The sequence below is a fragment of the Gossypium hirsutum genome, chromosome A02, assembly GCF_007990345.1.
Source record: "Gossypium hirsutum isolate 1008001.06 chromosome A02, Gossypium_hirsutum_v2.1, whole genome shotgun sequence".
Lineage (NCBI taxonomy): Eukaryota > Viridiplantae > Streptophyta > Magnoliopsida > Malvales > Malvaceae > Gossypium > Gossypium hirsutum.
This window is the reverse complement of record NC_053425.1, coordinates 92,810,613-92,828,708: the sequence shown is the minus strand read 5'-3', so window position 1 is coordinate 92,828,708 and position 18,096 is coordinate 92,810,613. Positions and strand designations below refer to the sequence as shown.

Genomic DNA, 18,096 nt, shown 5'->3' with positions numbered 1-18,096 from the left:
AAAGAACTAAACTTTAGAAGAGAAAGAAAATGAGAGTTTTTCATTAATGTAGGTGATGTAAACAGAGAAAAATATACAATAATAGTTTTAATAGTCTAATGACTTAAATAAAATCTGTTAAATAATTTAGTAACCATTTGATAAAATTAAAATCAATAACCTTTTATTTCAACTTGAAATGTAAAAACAGTTAAAATATTCGGATTGTCTTTATCCTACTTAAATAAATAAAATTATAGAGATGGAGACTATGAGATCTTTTATGGATGTCTTGGAAAGAGTAAGCATTTTATATTTAACGGTACAATACAAGATTTATTGATGATGATCACTACATCCCTATTACTTCCTTGAAAATTAAAACTATGAGACAATGAAAACAACAAAATTGCCTCAAAACCCAAAACAAGCCATTAGAATCGTAGGAAATATAGCCAAAAACAATTCAAACCCAAATCAACCTAGTTGGTCGTATATCATTAGAAACCACCTTTCTGAAGGAGCTACTAATCAAGTGCTTTCTTTATACACCCAAATACGCCAAACAGGACTCTATATATTTGGTGTGGTTCCTTTGATTTTCAAGGTATGTGCTTCTGCTTCAACCCAAACTTATGGCAAATCTTTGCATGCCGAATCCATCAAGTTTGGGGTGGCTGTTGATTTACATATTGCTTCGTCCTTGCTGAGCATTTATTCAAGATGCGGTAATTTGATTGATTACCGGAAAGTGTTTGATGAGATGCCTGAGAGAAATGTGGTGACATGGAACGCGATGATTGGTGGGTATTTTAAAAATGGGGATAGAGAATCTGCATTGGAAGTGTTCGAAAAGATGCCAATCAGAAGAAATTCAGTGACTTGGATTGAGATGATTGATGGGTTTGCCAAGTGTGGAGATACTTTCAAAGCAAGACAGTTTTTTGATAGAGTTCCATTGAAGTTAAGAACTGTGGTGACTTGGACAGTGATGGTTGACGGGTATAATGCAAATGGAGAACTAGAAGCTGCAAGGGAGATTTTTGATACGATGCCAGAAAGGAACTACTTTGTTTGGTCATCAATGATTTCTGGGTATCGTAAGAGAGGCAATGTTAAGGAAGCAAGGAACTTTTTTGATAGAATTCCTGTTAGGAATTTGGTGAATTGGAATTCATTGATTACAGGTTATGCACAAAATGGGTTCTGTGAGGAAGCTTTGCGCATGTATAAGAAAATGCAAAATGAAGGTTTTGAACCTGATGAAGTTACCATCACAAGTGTTTTATCTGCCTGCGCACAGTTAGGTGAATTAGATATTGGAAAAGAAATCCATTATCTTATTAAGAAGAAGCGAATGAAGGCTAATCAGTTTGTTTTGAATGCGCTATTAGATATGTATGCAAAGTGTGGGGATCTAGCCCAAGCAAGATTGATATTTGAAGGAATGAGACATAGGACAAGCGTCTGCTGGAATTCCATGATCTTAGGTCTTGCTACTCATGGAAAGAACCAAGAAGCTCTTGAGTTTTTTCAAAGAATGGAAGAATCGAATGAGATGCCAGATGACATTGCTTTCCTTTCTCTTCTATCAGCTTGTGCCCATGGAGGTTGTGTAGATGAAGGGTTAGATGTTTTCTCCAAGATAGAGACTTACGGTTTGGTAGCAACCATCAAGCATTCTGGTTGCTTAGTGGACCTTCTGGGACGCGCTGGGAGATTGAAAGAAGCTTTCGATTTAATCAAGAGAATGCCAATAAAGCCAAATGATGTAGTTTGGGGAGCTCTGCTTGGCGCTTGCAGGATTCATTTGGATACAAATATGGTAGAGCAGGTGATGCAAGATGTTGGTAAAATGGACGATGACATGGATTCTGGGGATAATTCACATCTTGTACTGTTGTCAAATATTTATGCAGCTTCAGACAGATGGGAAAAGGCTGAAAAAATGAGGACAGCAATGGTGAACAAGGGATTTCAAAAGAATCCAGGACTCAGTTCAATTATACCCAATCGTATGGAGCTGCCAATTAGTTCCCATCAACTTTGATCGAATAAGATACCATCCCATCGCTCTTGGACCATTATAGACTATGCACCGATGCGTGAGCTTGACAATGCAAATCCCAATGTAACAGAAGATTGTAGGGGTTGGTTAAATAGGTTAATTTGCAAAAGGAATTCTTGGTTTTTTTTCCCCCTTTTCGTAATACTTTTGTCATAATTAAAAATTAATTGTTAGTAAAAGGAAATTGTAGGTTAAAATACATAGGCAATTAATGGTATCTCCATTTCAGACAAGAAATAAAGAGGGTTCTGATTTATTTTTCATACCAGTTTATGTTAAATTAATCCAACTTCCTTTTTAATTCTTAAGATAATATTAGCATTATTATTTCCTTTTATTTTATTTTATCACTAATACAATCATTGTTGCTTTGATTTAGGTTTTAATCCGAATGCCATTTTTTAGGCTGCCCTGAGAGTGTAACCTTAAATCTGTTTTTCCTCAGGTATAACTGTTAGCATGCTAGTTAAAGAAGAAAGTTAAAGATACTAAATACTGTACATAACAGTATTTTAGATACAATTATGAACAAATTCATCACTTCCAAAGTATTAGGAAAAGATTTTACTGTAGATAGTAAAATCTAATATTAAGACAGTTAAGTCAATTGTCTTTATTTTAAAATTTCCTAATTTTTCATCTTCACATGTCAATCTTTCTCAATAAATGAAGGTTTTAGAAGTGAAGTTCTCTTGTTTGTTGTAACAAAAGAAAATTGGTTTGTGTTATTTTGCAGGGAGACGTTATCGATAAGAAAGACATAAGTGCCTTTAACACTTGGAACAATCTTCATCATTCCTGCAAATGTTGATAATGGGATGAAGAAAATAGGGGCTACTGTTTTCAAGCCTTTGCATCTATTGAAGAGAAATTATTTGACTGAGAATTTTTGCTGGCGGCAACAAAAAGGTTGGCCTTCTTTAAGTTGATTGAGCTTGCATAGCAATAAGGGGATAAAGTATGTTTTCCTTGATTTATGACACTGGAACTGCTTTCAGTATTGAAATTGTATGAACCCTTTTTTGTCCTGGCTTCATACAGAACATCATAGTAACAGTGTCTAAGAGGAAGGGGTATGGCCTATCTGTTTCCTCTTCATGAAAAATATGGTCAAATCATAGTCAGTGATCAAAATCTTATGAGTGGGTCATCAATGGAAGGCATTACAAAGATTTAATGAGGATAGTTGAATCTTTATGTTTTGTCTAGAATTTGGATGTCTGAGACAAAAAAGGCAAATAAGAATGAAAGTATTTGCAGCAGTGCTCTACAGTCTTCAACTTTTTTTCAAATAAGATTTTGCAGAAAAGTTATATAGCTAGCTGGAAGCTACAAAAAAACCTGTGCACTTAGCATTGACATCTGATTTCATACAGAATCTAATCTTAGGTTTTTGGAACTTATAGCAACCCATCTTCTACCGCTTTGCAATTGGGCTGTTCTGAACCACTAAAATTTATTCCTACTGCCATATATTTCTTCGATTGAAAATGGTTCATCTCGGTTGCTGAGTGTTTGGTATAAAGGAAGTCGAAAACTGGGGATGGGAAAGGGGGTTGGAGAACATGAACCAATTGGTCTAAACCCCAGGTTTTAGTGTGCCGTCCTATACTAGATCAGAATCCATTCGTTTACCAACCTTCCCTTTTAGTACTTGCTCATTTTCCAACCCTCTCTTTTAGTTTCCCATGAAACGGCAGCACCATCTAAATTCAAGGTCCATTTTTATTCATAGGGATCATACATTTATCTAAAACTGTGCCAGAATCCACATCTGAGACATGCCATAATCAAACATTCCTTGATGTTTTAATTGCACTCTGCAACTATGGTAACATAACTTGATAGTGCTCAATTCCATAATTAATAAACAGCTTGTGCTTATAAATAAATTTTTGATTTGACATATCCATTTCGTTACATAAAGAAACTGGTTTTACGGTGTAAAAATTTCTTTCCAGAGAGACATGAAAATGCGATAAACGATATTTTTGTGCAGTTTGAATACACAATTGAAAATATTGTTGGCCTCTCCAATGTGCTGGAGAATTTCATAAATTTTACTACAGGATTTTGACCCTGGAATTGTCTAACAAAAGATGTGTTTGGACAAATGAGGATATGAAAGATGAAAAGTATAACTTTCTTTTTTGAAAGAATATAATACTTTTAAAGCAAACTTTCTTTCTTAATTTTTTTTTTCTGTTAATGAGAAGATAATTCACCGATGAGTGGTATTACAATTGCAGAGTCTAGTGTCAAGGATTATACTAATAATTTGGGTTCTTTGAGTAACTTGTTTCATTGGCGATCAAGGCTTGTACAAGGCCGCTAATTGTAGGGTTGGAGAAATTGCTTTGATCAGTCCATTTATGCTACATCTTAGCAAAAAAGTAGGCTGTTTTTGGCCAAAGTTTACCAACAGCAGAGGACTGGATTTGTTTTTTATTCTTTGCAGCTATGTTTGAACTTGATCAGAACTATGAAGGGCCTCTTGTGGTCTTACGTTTAAGGTTGCTCAGAAAACTCCGAGTCTGCAGGATATCATCAATCAGCCAAAACACAAAGAAAAAGTAATCTTCAAGCAGAAATCTGCAGCGGCCCGCTTATATCAATGTTGTATGACGGTGATACAAACTAGTCTCATAGGTCACATCAGTGTTCTACGTCTTCTAATCGAGTGTGTTGTGGCTATTCGTAAGGACCTTTATGACAGGTTACGAAAATGTTAACCCTAGTCATGTGAGGGAACTGAACTATATTTTTAGGATCAGGAAAGCGGCGAAAGGTGACAAACAGTGTTAATCTTTAATTTTGGGGGTATGTGAGGGGCTGAACAAACATTTTGCATAGTTTAGCTTTCAGATTGTGTAATGCTGATGGGCTTTTGTTGACTAATTCATATGGATTGCTGCAAATTAATGCAAATATCTGATGTTTGGTTTGAAGCTCCCTTAAAATATTTATATCTGATGTTCTGTAATGCCAACAATTGCTCAATGAAAGGTGCTTTTACCTTCAAATCCTTCCTATTTGGTCCTTTTAAAGATAACATTCATATGTCTAAGTCAATCTAAAAACATTTAAAAAAGAATTCTAAGTAATCACAGTATGTGGTATGAATAACTTGGATTTACTATATAAGCCTTGATTTAACTTCACCTCAAGTCTAACCGCACACTTGCTCGAATTTTCAGTGTCATCTTTAACCTTATAGCTTTTTCACTCAAATAGTGACTTGAGCATCGAAAAACGTTGAGAACTCTCAATTCAGAAAATTTATCTCTAATTTATAAATTAGCCTATTACAGAATGGATTCTCACCACATATCCAAACCCACCAAAAGAAACATCAACAGTTCATGTCCTAACTTTACATAGGTCTAATTTCAGTCTAAAACAAAAAGACAATTTCAAGTCGGTTTTAATTTCTCTTTGTTATTTTCTTGAATGCGCTAGGGATAAGTATGTAAATATTGTACTTACTAAGCCTCCATCAGTTTGACACGTTTATTTTAACACGTAGGTAGAAGATAGATCCAACGAGCTAGGACAGTGATCATGGTCAACTCATCTCATCACATCTCCAAGCTTGGAAAAGTGTATGGCACTAAATTTTGGTTTAGTTTGGCATGTACATAGGTAGCATGGTATGGGATATAGATACAGAAGACTAAAATGCAAGACTTTGTAAACTTTATCAATCTTGTGAACTTAATTAAAATCTTTAATGTGTTTGTGATGAGTTATAAGCTATCGATATTATAATTGATTTATATGCTTAAATTATGAATTTGTTTGGTTGTGTTGAAGTGTTTGATGTGCAGGGAATTAAATGTATAAGTTTTCGAAACTGGAAAATTTTCCCTTGAATTGCAAACAATGAATCATGTTTTGGTATCGATACCAAAGGCAAAGTACCAATACTTGAGGGAAATATCAAAACTTAAACTTTTTACTTGAATTTTTGAAACTTCGAATCTCAAAATGGTATTGATACCTTATTAGAGTATCGATACTCTGGTGATGATATTGATACCTCTTTAGTGGTATCGATACTATTGAACTTGTTGAAACATTTTCAAAACATCGAAGCCACAAACAATATTGATACTTGACAGGGGTATTGATACTTTGTGTTTAGTACCTATACTTAGTAATTGTATCAATATCTCATTTAAAAGCATTAATATTTGAAAATTTTATCTGGGTCTATTCCGAATCTCGATATTTGGAATGATATGATAATGAAATCAAAATGTTTTAACATATGGAATTCAACTAAGTTGAATGTTATTTTCTGTTACTCTGACAACCAATGTAGCATTTCTATACTTGATTCAATAGTCGGGTCGAGTATAGGGGTGTTACAGTTCGGATTCAATTGAGCCTGGACAACCATTTGTCCATGTTTTATCATAGATGTGATTTTTAAATAAAGGTTTAAATTTTAGTTATTTTAGTATTTTTAAAAAATATTTGTTGATTTGAACGTACATGTGGTTGCCACTTATCATCGTTCGATTGGTTTGCCAACCACGTGAGCAAAAGTTAATAGTTAAACTTGGTCAACATTAATAGAGTGGTTTTGTTGATTAATTTTTCATCTTAAGGGCTCAATCGGATGCAAATTTTTTATGATGGACTAATTGATTTTTCTGATATTTTGCTAAGGGCCTTTTTTTTTACCATTAAGCAGAAAAAAATTGAAAATATAGAAGAAAGGTTTGTTTTTTTTAAAATCTAAAGGGTCAATTTTGGCTATTAGACCATATACTTTGGGTAAGTTATGTATTTAATATCCTTACTTTAATTTTATCAATTTTAGCCCATGTATTTATTGAATTGGTCAATTTTAGTCTATATACTTTTCGAATTTTGAAAATTTTGTCTTGTCTAAAGGATTACTGTAACACCCATAACCCGTACCCGTCGTCGGATTAGGGTTACGACATATTAACGTACAATTCAGAAGAATCAATAACTGGTAGCATCAAGTTTATCAAATTAATTAACAGAATTCATAAATAATTAAGTTTGAAATATATCGTACATCTATGGGCTTTAAATCGAGTGTAACACCCCTTACCCGTATTCAACGCCGAAACAGGATACGATGCATTACCAGACTTACAAAGTGAGAAAACATACAACTCTGAGTCATAAATTTCATTCAAATTAAAACCATTCGCATTCAATCAATAAGTCCCTAATACGAGCCTATGAGGCCCGAAACATGTTTTGGAAGTGGTTCGGGATTAAACCGAGCACTTAGGAAATTTTTACAAAACTTAAAAAAATTTTGCTATGAATAGGGGTTACACACCCGTGTGGCTTGGGACATGCTCGTGTGGGCAGGCCATGTGGTCACACATGTCCATGTCCCTAACCAGTATAACTCTCTGTTTTACAATGCATGAACAAATTAATGTCATACGGCCAAGTCACACGCCCGCGTGCCAGGCCATTTGGTAAATTATATTTTTATAAAATAGGTGCAAACTTCACACGTTCAGGACACACACCGGTGCCTAAGGCTGTGTCCCTCACACGGCTGAGACACACGCCCTTGTTTCTGCCCGTGTGCTCAATTCTGAGCATTCTGTTTCTCAAAATTAAGGTGCAGGGGACACACGGCCAAAACACATGCCCATAGGGCAGACCGTGTGTCACATACGACCTAGAAACACGCCCGTGTGTCTACCCATGTAGACAAAATAAAGGCTATTTACCAAGCCATTTGGCACCCTCTTTTACACCTACACATACACAAGTTCAATGGCATAATCCATGGCATGTTTAAGCAACCAAAACATCCATAAACAAGGCTAAAACATATCATTCATTACCAACACTTAACATATTTACTATAGTATAATTTACCAAATCAATTCATACCAAACTTACATTCACAAGTATCAACATGAATACTTTCATCATGCATAATTCTACTTATGCTTCCTAGCACACCCAAGGACCCATCTCATCCATTTCACAACAATTCATTTAACCATAATAAACATATAGCAACCCATTACAAAACACAAAAACAAAAAGTCATTAACATATATACTTATATAAATGGGTTTACAACCATTTTAGCCAAAATAAGCCAACTACATGGCTAAATACCAAATCACCTTAAACAAATATAAGCCAATACATTTGGCCAAATCAAATGACACATATAACAAAATGGCCAAGTCCCTATACATGCCATACTCTCAAAATGTTTTAAAATCATTGGTACCCAAAAGGAAGTTTGATAGTGTGATGCGACTTCCAAAGATCGCCAATCCTGAGCTAGCTTGGTGACACTATAAAACATTGAAAATAAAACGGAGTAAGCTATATAGCTTGGTAAGCTCGTATGAAGAAATAAACAACCTTACCATACATTAATCATGCAAGTAATATAACATAAGATTACATAATTTACCACAATCTCAAAATCATAATTCACTTCCATTACAGCTTACCTTAAAACTATCATTTCACGAATTAATAATCATAAGCTTCGAGTACATACCTGTACCATCTCGTAACGAATTTACACTTACTTTCATCTTTGACATATCCGTGAACCACTCGGAATAATAATGTTAGATACTTGGGAATCTAGCACACTAAGTGCCACATATGTAGCCAATGCTACCCCAATCTCATATCGCATAATTGCTCGCTCTCGAGCTAATCAATGGGATTGCTCACACAAGCTGTCAGTCAAGACGTAGCTACTTGGTGCTGCTCACACAAGCTATCAAGTAATCGCAACATATGTCGGTATACCCAGCCACTAGTAGGACGTACGAGACCAGCACCCGAATCACATAATCACATAACACACGGTAACCCTAGTGACATGTCACTTGTATCCTAATCTATTCCTAGGGTTCAAATGGGATTTCTTGGTTATCAAACCGTCGTCGAATTCGTCCGTAAAGTTAAACTCATCCACACAATTAATCATACAGTTCATGCAATATTAAAGCATTTAAATACAATTATTAAAACTTATTTAACATACGAACTTACCTCGGTTACAAAAATGACCAAAGGGAGCTATTCGTCAATTACTTTGTTTTTCCCTCGAGCTTGACCTGAACTTCATTTTTCTTGATCTATAATACCAAATTTAACTTATTTAACTATCATATTGTTCAATTTAGCCCAAAAACACACTATGGCAAAATTTATATTATTTCCCCTAACTTCTCAACATTTTACATTTTAGTCCCTAGGTTCGTAAAATGAATTTCATTCAATTTCATCACAAACCAAGCGTAGCCAAACCTTACTAGTACTCACAACTGCCCACACTTTTCATTTATTCACACTTTTCTACACATTTTATAGATATTTAAAAATAAGTCCCTATTTGATGTTTTTAACAAAAATAACTTTGTAAAAGTCATTTAACACACAATAAACATGCATATTCTACCATTAAACATCAAAATACACACATATTCAACATGGGTAAAATTTTAGACTTTAATCCTTCTTCAAATTAGTCCTTGGAAAGGCTAGATTAGGTTGAGACAACTCAAAAAACATAAAAATCATGAAAAACGGGGCAAGAATGGACTTACAATCGAGCTTGAAAGTGGCCAAAACCCTAGCTATGGACTCCATTGAATTTTCAGCATAGGAGGATGAAATTGGAAAGATGGACATCTTTTTATTTGATTTATTTTGTCTTTATTTACCAAATGGCTAAAATGTCATTCACTTAAAACTTTGAAATTTTATCTAACCATGTCCATTTTTGTCCATACTAAAATATAATGGTCTAATTACCATTTAAGGATCTCTAATTTATGAATTCATAGAAATTAGGCACTTTTAACATAGAGAACTCAAGTTTTTTACCTTTTTTTAATTTAGTCCTTCTAGCCAAATTGGACACTCAAACGATAAAATTCCTTAATGAAATTTTCACACAATCACTCAATCATACTGAAGACCTTAAAATAATAACAAAATAAATATTTCTACGCCAGATTTGTAGTCCCGAAACCACTATTCCGATTTGAACCAAAAACGGACTGTTACAACTTTCCCCCTTTAGGGATTTTTGTCCCCGAAAATCTTACCAGAAAAGAGGTTAGGATACTAATTTCTCATTGTAACGGGCCAAAATTGCCCGGACCCACCAGAAACCAAAATCAAAATAAAAAATAATAATAACAGTCCATTTCACTACAAGGCCTAAACCAAAGAACCTAGCCTAGAAAAATAGCCCAAAATATAAAACAAAAAACCCTAGCAGCTTAGGGTGCTGCGCCTCCATGTGCGCCCTCGGCATGCACGGCGCCCAAGGTTCAGCCTCCGTTTCACCGAAATGGCCATCTACAGCCTCGTTAACCCCTTGTATGCCTGCAAAAGAAAGTAAAAAGACCAAAAAGGGAAACAAAGCAAGGCCACAGAGCAAAAGGCAAAAGACAGAGCAGAGACAAAGCAAGAAAACAAGCAAAAGCGTAGACAATAGCAATAATACTAAATCGATATATTTCTCGGCTATATAAGCCTAAAAAATGAGATATTGTAGAGGTTACACAAGCATAGTTGAGCAATCAAAAAATAAACAAAAGGTTGACTGTTCATTTTCTTTCTTTATTTTTTGTTTCATTCCGTTTATTACTGTTATTTTTTTGTTCTATTACGAATCTATTTTAAAAATAAGAGAAGGAATCTCACCGGAATCCCATGTCACCTCGACGGATCTATTCTCCGTGGTCAAAATCTGACTTAAAGGGAATGGAGAGAGACCTTTTCTTTCAGATTTTCTGAGTTTGGAAGGTGCTTTGCTTTCGAACTCTCTTGAAAAGGGCTGAAAATCTAGTCTTTACGTGCCTCCGGCGATCGCCCTCGGTGGCATGGTGTGATAATGACGATGATAGGTTTCTTTCGAAACCCTAGCAGAGCACAAATGAAAAAGGAGGGGCTATTCTTTTAAGAAAATGAAACAAAATAAAAAAAGAGTAATGAAAATTGGTTAAATGGTGCAGCAAAACGGTGCCGTTTTGGCACTAAGGCTACCAACGACCAAAAAGCGTCGTTTAGATGTTAGGCCCGTGTGACCCGACTTGTGTAGGCCATGACCCACGTGTTTTCTCCCTGATGGGTTATTTACGGGTTTGGTCCCCCCTTTTTCGTGGTCTGTCACAATTTGGCCTCATCCCCTCTTCCTTTTCTCTTGATTTTTGCCCCATAATTTTTGCAGTGTTCAAATTCGGTCCCTGTTGAAGTTATGTGTTGTGGGTGACGGGGATATTGTCCCATTTGGTTCCCCATTTCATTCACGTATCACGATTCGGACCTAACATTTTGTTTTTATTCCATTTTGTTCCTTTTAATTCCGTTTTGATTCCGATTTAACCCTTTCTCCTTGTTTTCATTCACGATTTATCCCAAATTCCTGATTGAATTTTGATTAAGTCCTTTTTGTTTGTTTATTTATTCATTCGTTCATTCATTTACGTCTTTGCACATATGTATATCCATTGTTCTTTTATTTTACGTATCTATTTATTCATTAATATATGTTACTCGTTTTATTTTTTGGAATCATTCCATAATTCCTTTATTTATTTTCAATTTTCATTTACCTTTGTATTATTATTTTATTATTTATTTATTCATATTACTTTCTTTCATAAACTACCCATTCTATTCATATTTTCATTATTATAAGTGTTGGATTATTTATTTTATTAATGCTATTATGATTATACTATTAAACTAATTTAGCTAATATCTAATATTTGTTTCTTTGTTCATGTATTTATCGCTTCATTTGTTTTTATACATTATTTCATCATGAATTGCCTATTCCTTTTAAATTTGCTTCATATATTCTAAGTTGTGCTCATATAATCTATTACAAATTGTTTTATTATATAAAATTTTGCTTAGAATTATTTTATGTATATATTGCCTTTTTTAAAAATCTGTCTTGACATATTATTTATTTTGAAACCGTTTTATTATTTAGTTTAAATTATTCAATATTATTTGTCTTTTAAATCATTTTGCATACCATGTATATTAATTTCATACTTACCTAGTGTTTGTTTCAAAACCTGTTCATGTGTTAATATTTAATTTATCATTATTATTATTATTTTCTTCTTTATCTATTTTAAATGTTCACATGCATTATTTGTTTTCCAAAATTCCCGGTTGTAATTTGTTGTTGATATTGATGTTTTCAAATTTCCCTTATCTCATGTCATATTATTATCATTAATTGTATTCGTCATTTTATTTTATTTTTTTTATGATTATTCCACCTTCATATACTAGCATTTTATTTTATTTTATTATAATCATATTTTGAACCGCATTTAGATATATCTATTCACTGTTATACTCTAAACAAGATAAGTATACATTGTATTGCACTCTCTATTATTCAAAAAATAATAAATTTTCAAAGTTGAAGGCAATATTTCGCGTTTGGAAATTCTGATAAATTGTGCCCTACGTGTTGGGTTGCGATTTATCGTTTGGCCGAACAACCAAATATCCTTTTCAAAATTTCAAAGTAAAGTCTTGGGAATCATGAGATGATTTTGGAATTGAAGGTTTGAAATATCGTGCCCTACGTGCTGGATGTGATATTTTATTTCTTCGAAACAAAATAATCTTAATTGTTTCATACAATTGCATTTTTATTCGAGTTTTTTTTTAAAAAAATGGTAATATTTTGTATTTGGAAATTTCGAGAAATTGTGCCCTACATGTTGGGTTTCGATTTTTCGTTTGACCGAACCACTGAATATCCTTTTAAAGTTTCAATGCATAAGTTTTGGAAATCATGAGATGATTTTGGCATCGAAGGTTTGAAATGTCGTGTGCTACGTGCTGGATGTGATATTTTATTTCTTCGGAACAAGAGAATCTTAATATCCACTTCGAGTTATCCAAACATTCATAAAAAGGGATTGCATTTTAAAATTTATTTTAAAATCTTTTCAACTTTCGACATTAAGACCTTAATTAATCAGTTAGGTACCAATTTTGGGCGTTACGAGGGTGCTAATCCTTCCTCATACATAATCGACTCCCGAACCCGTTTTCTCAAATTTCGTAAGACCAAAATCGTTGTTTTAGTAAATTGAAATGTTTTATTAAAATTACCAAATTTCTAGGTGATCTGATCACACCTAAACAAAAAAGATTGGTGGTGACTCCCAACTTTTCTTTTCTTTTCAAAATATAAAGTCGACCCTATTTCATCAAAAAATGGTTTCGACAGCTTGGCGACTCCGCTGGGGACTTTGAGAGTCGAGCCATAGATTGATTAATTTTTGTCCTTTGTCGAAAATTAAAAATTTGTTTTAAACTTATGATCCCTTCATTGCATTTCATTCGTTTTTCTTATGGTTTTCATCATTTTGTTCTTATTTTCTTTAAGTTTTTTATGTATATATCATCGCACATTGCGTTACATGACCGTTGTCGTCACACCTCTTAAGTGGAAGTGAGAAACTATTACTTCGTGAGGTTTTCACCTCCGTGTAGGATAGTGGATCGCTTTTGGGATACATTCGTACTTATATCTTCGTGAGATTTTCATCTCCGTGTAGCCATAGGGAAATGTATTCCCCTGAACTGAACTCGGTCTATATGAGCCTATAATGGGTGAGGATCGAGGAATCTGCTAGTTCGGGTACCCTTACTCTAGAACCAAACCACATATAATGAGCCCTAAGAGCCTACTCTAGGTAGAACTGCACCAGACCTTAGTGATTACCCGATTAGGTGATTGATATTTCCTATTTGCTTTAAGTTCTATTACATAATACTGACTTCCTGTGTTTTACTGTTATTGCATGGCATTTCATCATAAAAAGGTGTTGATTCCCGTTCGGTTACTAAGTAGAAGAGCTTAGCATGGAAAAGGGGTTTCTTGATAGAGTGGAGGATAATGCGACAGTCCGAGTATGGTCCGAGACGACATAACAAGAGAAATGTGATAGTTTGACCAAATGATATGAATCAGAATTGTGGGATTTCACTCGCATCGATGTGACTCAAAGTGACCTAGAAGAATTAAAAGAGATATAGGGTCAATGGAATGACGAAGTCAAGCAACTCTTTTATTGTAATTATGATGACCTACCCTTTTTGCTCGATGCAAAGGTGGACAAGCATTTGTTTCGAGCCCTCGTTCAGTTTTGGAATCCCACCTACAGTTGCTTCACCTTTGAAAAAGTCAATTTGGTACCTCCTGTGGAGGAGTAATGGCTTTACTTCGTTCCCCGAAGATTCAGGTCGACAAAGCCTATTCAAGAGCTGCTAATGTCACAGCCTTTGTAAAAAAATTAGTGAGTATCACGGGGATGAGCGAATAGTGGGTTGCAAGCCGAATAAAAAAAAAGGAGACAGTAAGTGTACTCATTGGAAGAACTTGAGAGATCTAATTCTAGCGCATCCGGATATAAGGAAAACGGTTGACGTGTTCGCCTTGAGCATCTATGGTTTGGTTGTCTTTTCTAAAGCATTAGGATATGTAGATGAAGCAGTCTCAGACCTTTTCGATCGACTTGATAAAGGGGTCACACCTGTCCCGGCAATCCTAGCGGAAACTTTCAAGTCCTTGAATGCATGTCGGAAGGCAGGTGAAGGCAGATTCATAGGGTGTGCTCAGTTATTGTTGGCTTGGTTTCATAGCCACTTTTGGAAAGTAGAAAAGGTCTCCTATCGATTTTTCTCTGAGAATTACTCCCTACTGAAAGAATTAGTGGGTACGATAAGGCGGGATGACCTTTTTGAAGAGAAATGGATGGCGATTCTCCAGAATCTACAAGCTAAAGATATCGAGTAGAGAGCCTCATGGATGATCCCTTGCGAGATCTTATATCGGTGTGGGGACTTTGACTGGGTCCCCTTACTTGGGATATGGGGAGCCATTGGGTATGCTCTACTACTTGTTCTAAGACAGTATCAGTCGAGGTAGTTCATACCAGTGACATAGGGATTAGCTCAATGTGAGCTCTCTTATAAGGACGACAATTATAGGAAAAAGGTTTGTGAGATGTCAAATACTTTGAAACGAACCCGAAGAATGAAAGCATTCACAGCGGGTCCAATGACGACCCCCGAGTATGACCGGTGGTGGGGTAAAAGAGTCAACGATAACATCCTACTGCCAAATTAGGAAAATGCCTGACCGATAGAAGAGCATTTATAACTCATCCCGTCTGAGTTAGAGATCATCAAGCTAGAATTTGAGAAAAAAAAGCTCGGAATTGGGAAAGAAAATAGAACAATTAGAGGAGGAAAAGATGCGGCTAGGATTAGATGTCAACATCCACAAGCTAGAGGCTGAGAAACTAAGGAAATGGAGGAATAAAGCTGAAGAGGACCTGGTAGTCTGAAGACTAATTATAAGAAGCTGCGTGTGTCAATAAGAACTGCCTATTTGGGTAAGACGTCGGATCAGTGGCGTCAAGAAATTGAAAAAGAAAAGGCTAGAGCCAATCATTGGGAGAAGAAGTTTTAAGATGTTCGAGTGCGGGAAGATGTTTTGAAAAAGAATTTGTCGGGAAGCCAGAGCGAAAAAGAGAAATTACAAGCTCGGATAGCCAAACTGGAAAAATCGCTACATCTGCATCGTAGCCATAACTCCGTAATTGAGTTGAAGACCAGCTTAAGCAAAATCGAAGAGTTGAAAGGAAGAATAGAGGAACTTGAGACGACATTACAAGATAGCAAAATTCGAGTGGAATTCCTTGAGGCAAACAATGAACATTGCAAAGAACAACTTCACCACTCTCAAGATCAAATTAGAAATAGAGATTATGTCATGGGCGAAGCTGTGGCTCAAGTTCGAGAGGTAGCCAATCATTTGCAAACCTTGGCAGTTCAGGCTGATGTATTAAGCCTAAAATACAAGTCAGAATCAGATCGAGGCCGAAACTTAGCTTGGCTCCTTAGGAAGGTTAAGGCTTTGGGCATTAGTGCAAAGTCGTATATGTAATCATCTGTTCTATGTAAAGAAATTTTTTTTCTAGTAAAGTTCTTCGCATTAAAGGCCATAAAAAGATTCTAATTAATTAAAAATGTTTCAGTAATCTGGAAACCGACGAAAATCTCCCGAATACACATCCTTACGGTACAAGAAGGAAAACTGAAGCAATGGATAAAAAACTAGAGAGACTGGAGCAAATGCAGAAAGAGATACAGGAGCAGATGCAAGCACAAGTGCAAGAACAGTTAGCAAAAATCCAGCAGGAAATGAGAGACCAGATGCTGGAATCCCAAAGAAATATGATGCAAGAGTTAACCCAACTATTGACTAGTAGGCCGGACAAAGGAAAGGGCCTTATGGCCGATATGGGGAATAATAATGGAGATTCCCTCTACCCCCTTGGTTTTACCCCGGCAAATGCTCAAACGCAGAAGGAGACACATACACAGAGGCCATCCATTACTGAAGATCCCCTTTACCCCCCTGGATTCACCCCGACGAATGCTCAAACGCAACTCGAGCTACACATGGGAAGACCGTCCGTTACAATCAGGCCTCAGCAATTTCAGGCCGATACCTTAATGCCAATCAATTATCAAACGGGCTCAAGCTCTAATCCCGGGGTCTCGAAAGAATTGGAAGACCGATGCAAGTGGTTAGAGGAAAAGTTCAGAGTGATGGAAAGTGCTGACTATCATTGTGGGATCGATGCTAAAGATCTGAGCTTGGTCCCGGACCTAGTCCACCCTCCTAAGTTCAAAATCTCAGACTTTGAAAAATACAATGGAACTAGCTATCCAGAGGCTCACAGCACCATGTTTTGTCGAAGAATGGCAGGGTACGTTCACAATGATCAACTATTGATCCACTGCTTCCAAGACAGTTTGGTCGGGTCTGCGGCCAAATGGTACAACCAACAAAGTCGCGCTCAAATCCATTCATAGAAAGACTTGGCACAAGCTTTCATGAAGTAGTACGGTCATGTGACAGACATAGCACTTGATCAAATCACGTTACAAAACATGGAGAAGAAACAAAATGAGAGCTTCAGGCAGTACGCCCAAAGATGGAGAGAGGTGGCGACACAAGTTCAACCACCTCTTCTGGAGAAAGAAACGACTATGCTCTTTATCAACACTCTAAAAGCTCTATTTATCAACCACATGCTGGGGAGCGCTACTAAGAGTTTCTCAGACATAGTAATGTCGGGAGAAATGATAGAGAACGCAATAAGATGCGGAAAGATTGAAACAGGGGAAAATGCCAAGAAATCAGCTTCGAGAAGGAAAGAAAATAAAGTGAACAATGCGGGCGTATACAATAAGAGTTATTCCAAGCCAGTCGCTGTGAGCCAACCAAAGACAGTGACTACCAACCATCAGGGCTCTGCAAGACAAGATTTAAACCCAAGGCCTAACACGGAAAAAGTCCAATTTACACCTATCCTAATGTCATATAGGGAGTTGTATCAGAGTTTATTCGATGCCCATGTGGTGTCACCGTACTACTTAAAACCCCTACAACCTCTATTCCCTAAGTGGTATGACGCAAACGCTCAATGCAAATACCATGTAGGAATCTCAGGACATACAATTGAAAACTGCACTACCTTCGAAAAGGTAGTCGAAAGGCTCATAGGCATGGGCGTTGTGAAGTTCAATGAGCCCATAGGACCTAACGTGGCACGGAATCTGCTACCTGGTCATTTAGACAAAGGGGTAAATGCGATAATTGAAAACAAAAGGAGGAGAACCAAGATGGATGTATCAGAGGTAAAAACCCCATTGAAATGGGTTTGGAAGAAGATGGTGGAAGGAGGTTGAATCACACAAGATTCAAGGGAAAGGCGGAGAGAAGCAAGAAGGTACTGCGAGTTTCATGCTGATGAAGGCCATGACATCCAATAGTGCAATAAGTTTAGGTCCATAGTGCAAAATCTGATGGACAATAAAGAGATGGAATTTTACGAAGAAATCGAAGGATCAGAAGAAGGAGAGGTTTACGCCTCAGAAGAAGGAACAACAGAAGGGGCCCAAAGAGTTAATCATCCTGTGGTGATAATTTCTCA

General features: G+C 36.1%; 1 protein-coding gene across 2 annotated transcripts; it reads left to right on the top strand.

Moving 5' to 3' along the window:
- The first annotated feature begins 267 nt into the window (after positions 1-267).
- LOC107951860 (pentatricopeptide repeat-containing protein At3g21470) lies at positions 268-4,991 on the top strand. 2 transcript variants are annotated; one of them, XM_041084804.1, is made up of 4 exons: positions 268-2,129; positions 2,427-2,492; positions 2,784-2,956; positions 4,506-4,991. In XM_041084804.1, exon 1 carries the CDS (start codon positions 374-376, stop codon positions 2,027-2,029), a length of 1,656 nt encoding a protein of 551 aa, XP_040940738.1. In that variant the 5' UTR covers positions 268-373; the 3' UTR covers positions 2,030-2,129; positions 2,427-2,492; positions 2,784-2,956; positions 4,506-4,991. The 2 variants fall into 2 exon arrangements, with proteins under 2 accessions (XP_040940738.1, XP_040940737.1); XM_041084803.1 differs by having other exon boundaries at positions 268-2,142; positions 2,784-4,991.
- The last annotated feature ends 13,105 nt before the right edge of the window (positions 4,992-18,096 follow it).

What these genes read in the sequence shown, in the direction of transcription:
- LOC107951860 (XM_041084804.1), top strand. Translation starts at nt 374, where the DNA reads ATGAAAACAACAAAATTGCCTCAAAACCCAAAACAAGCCATTAGAATC.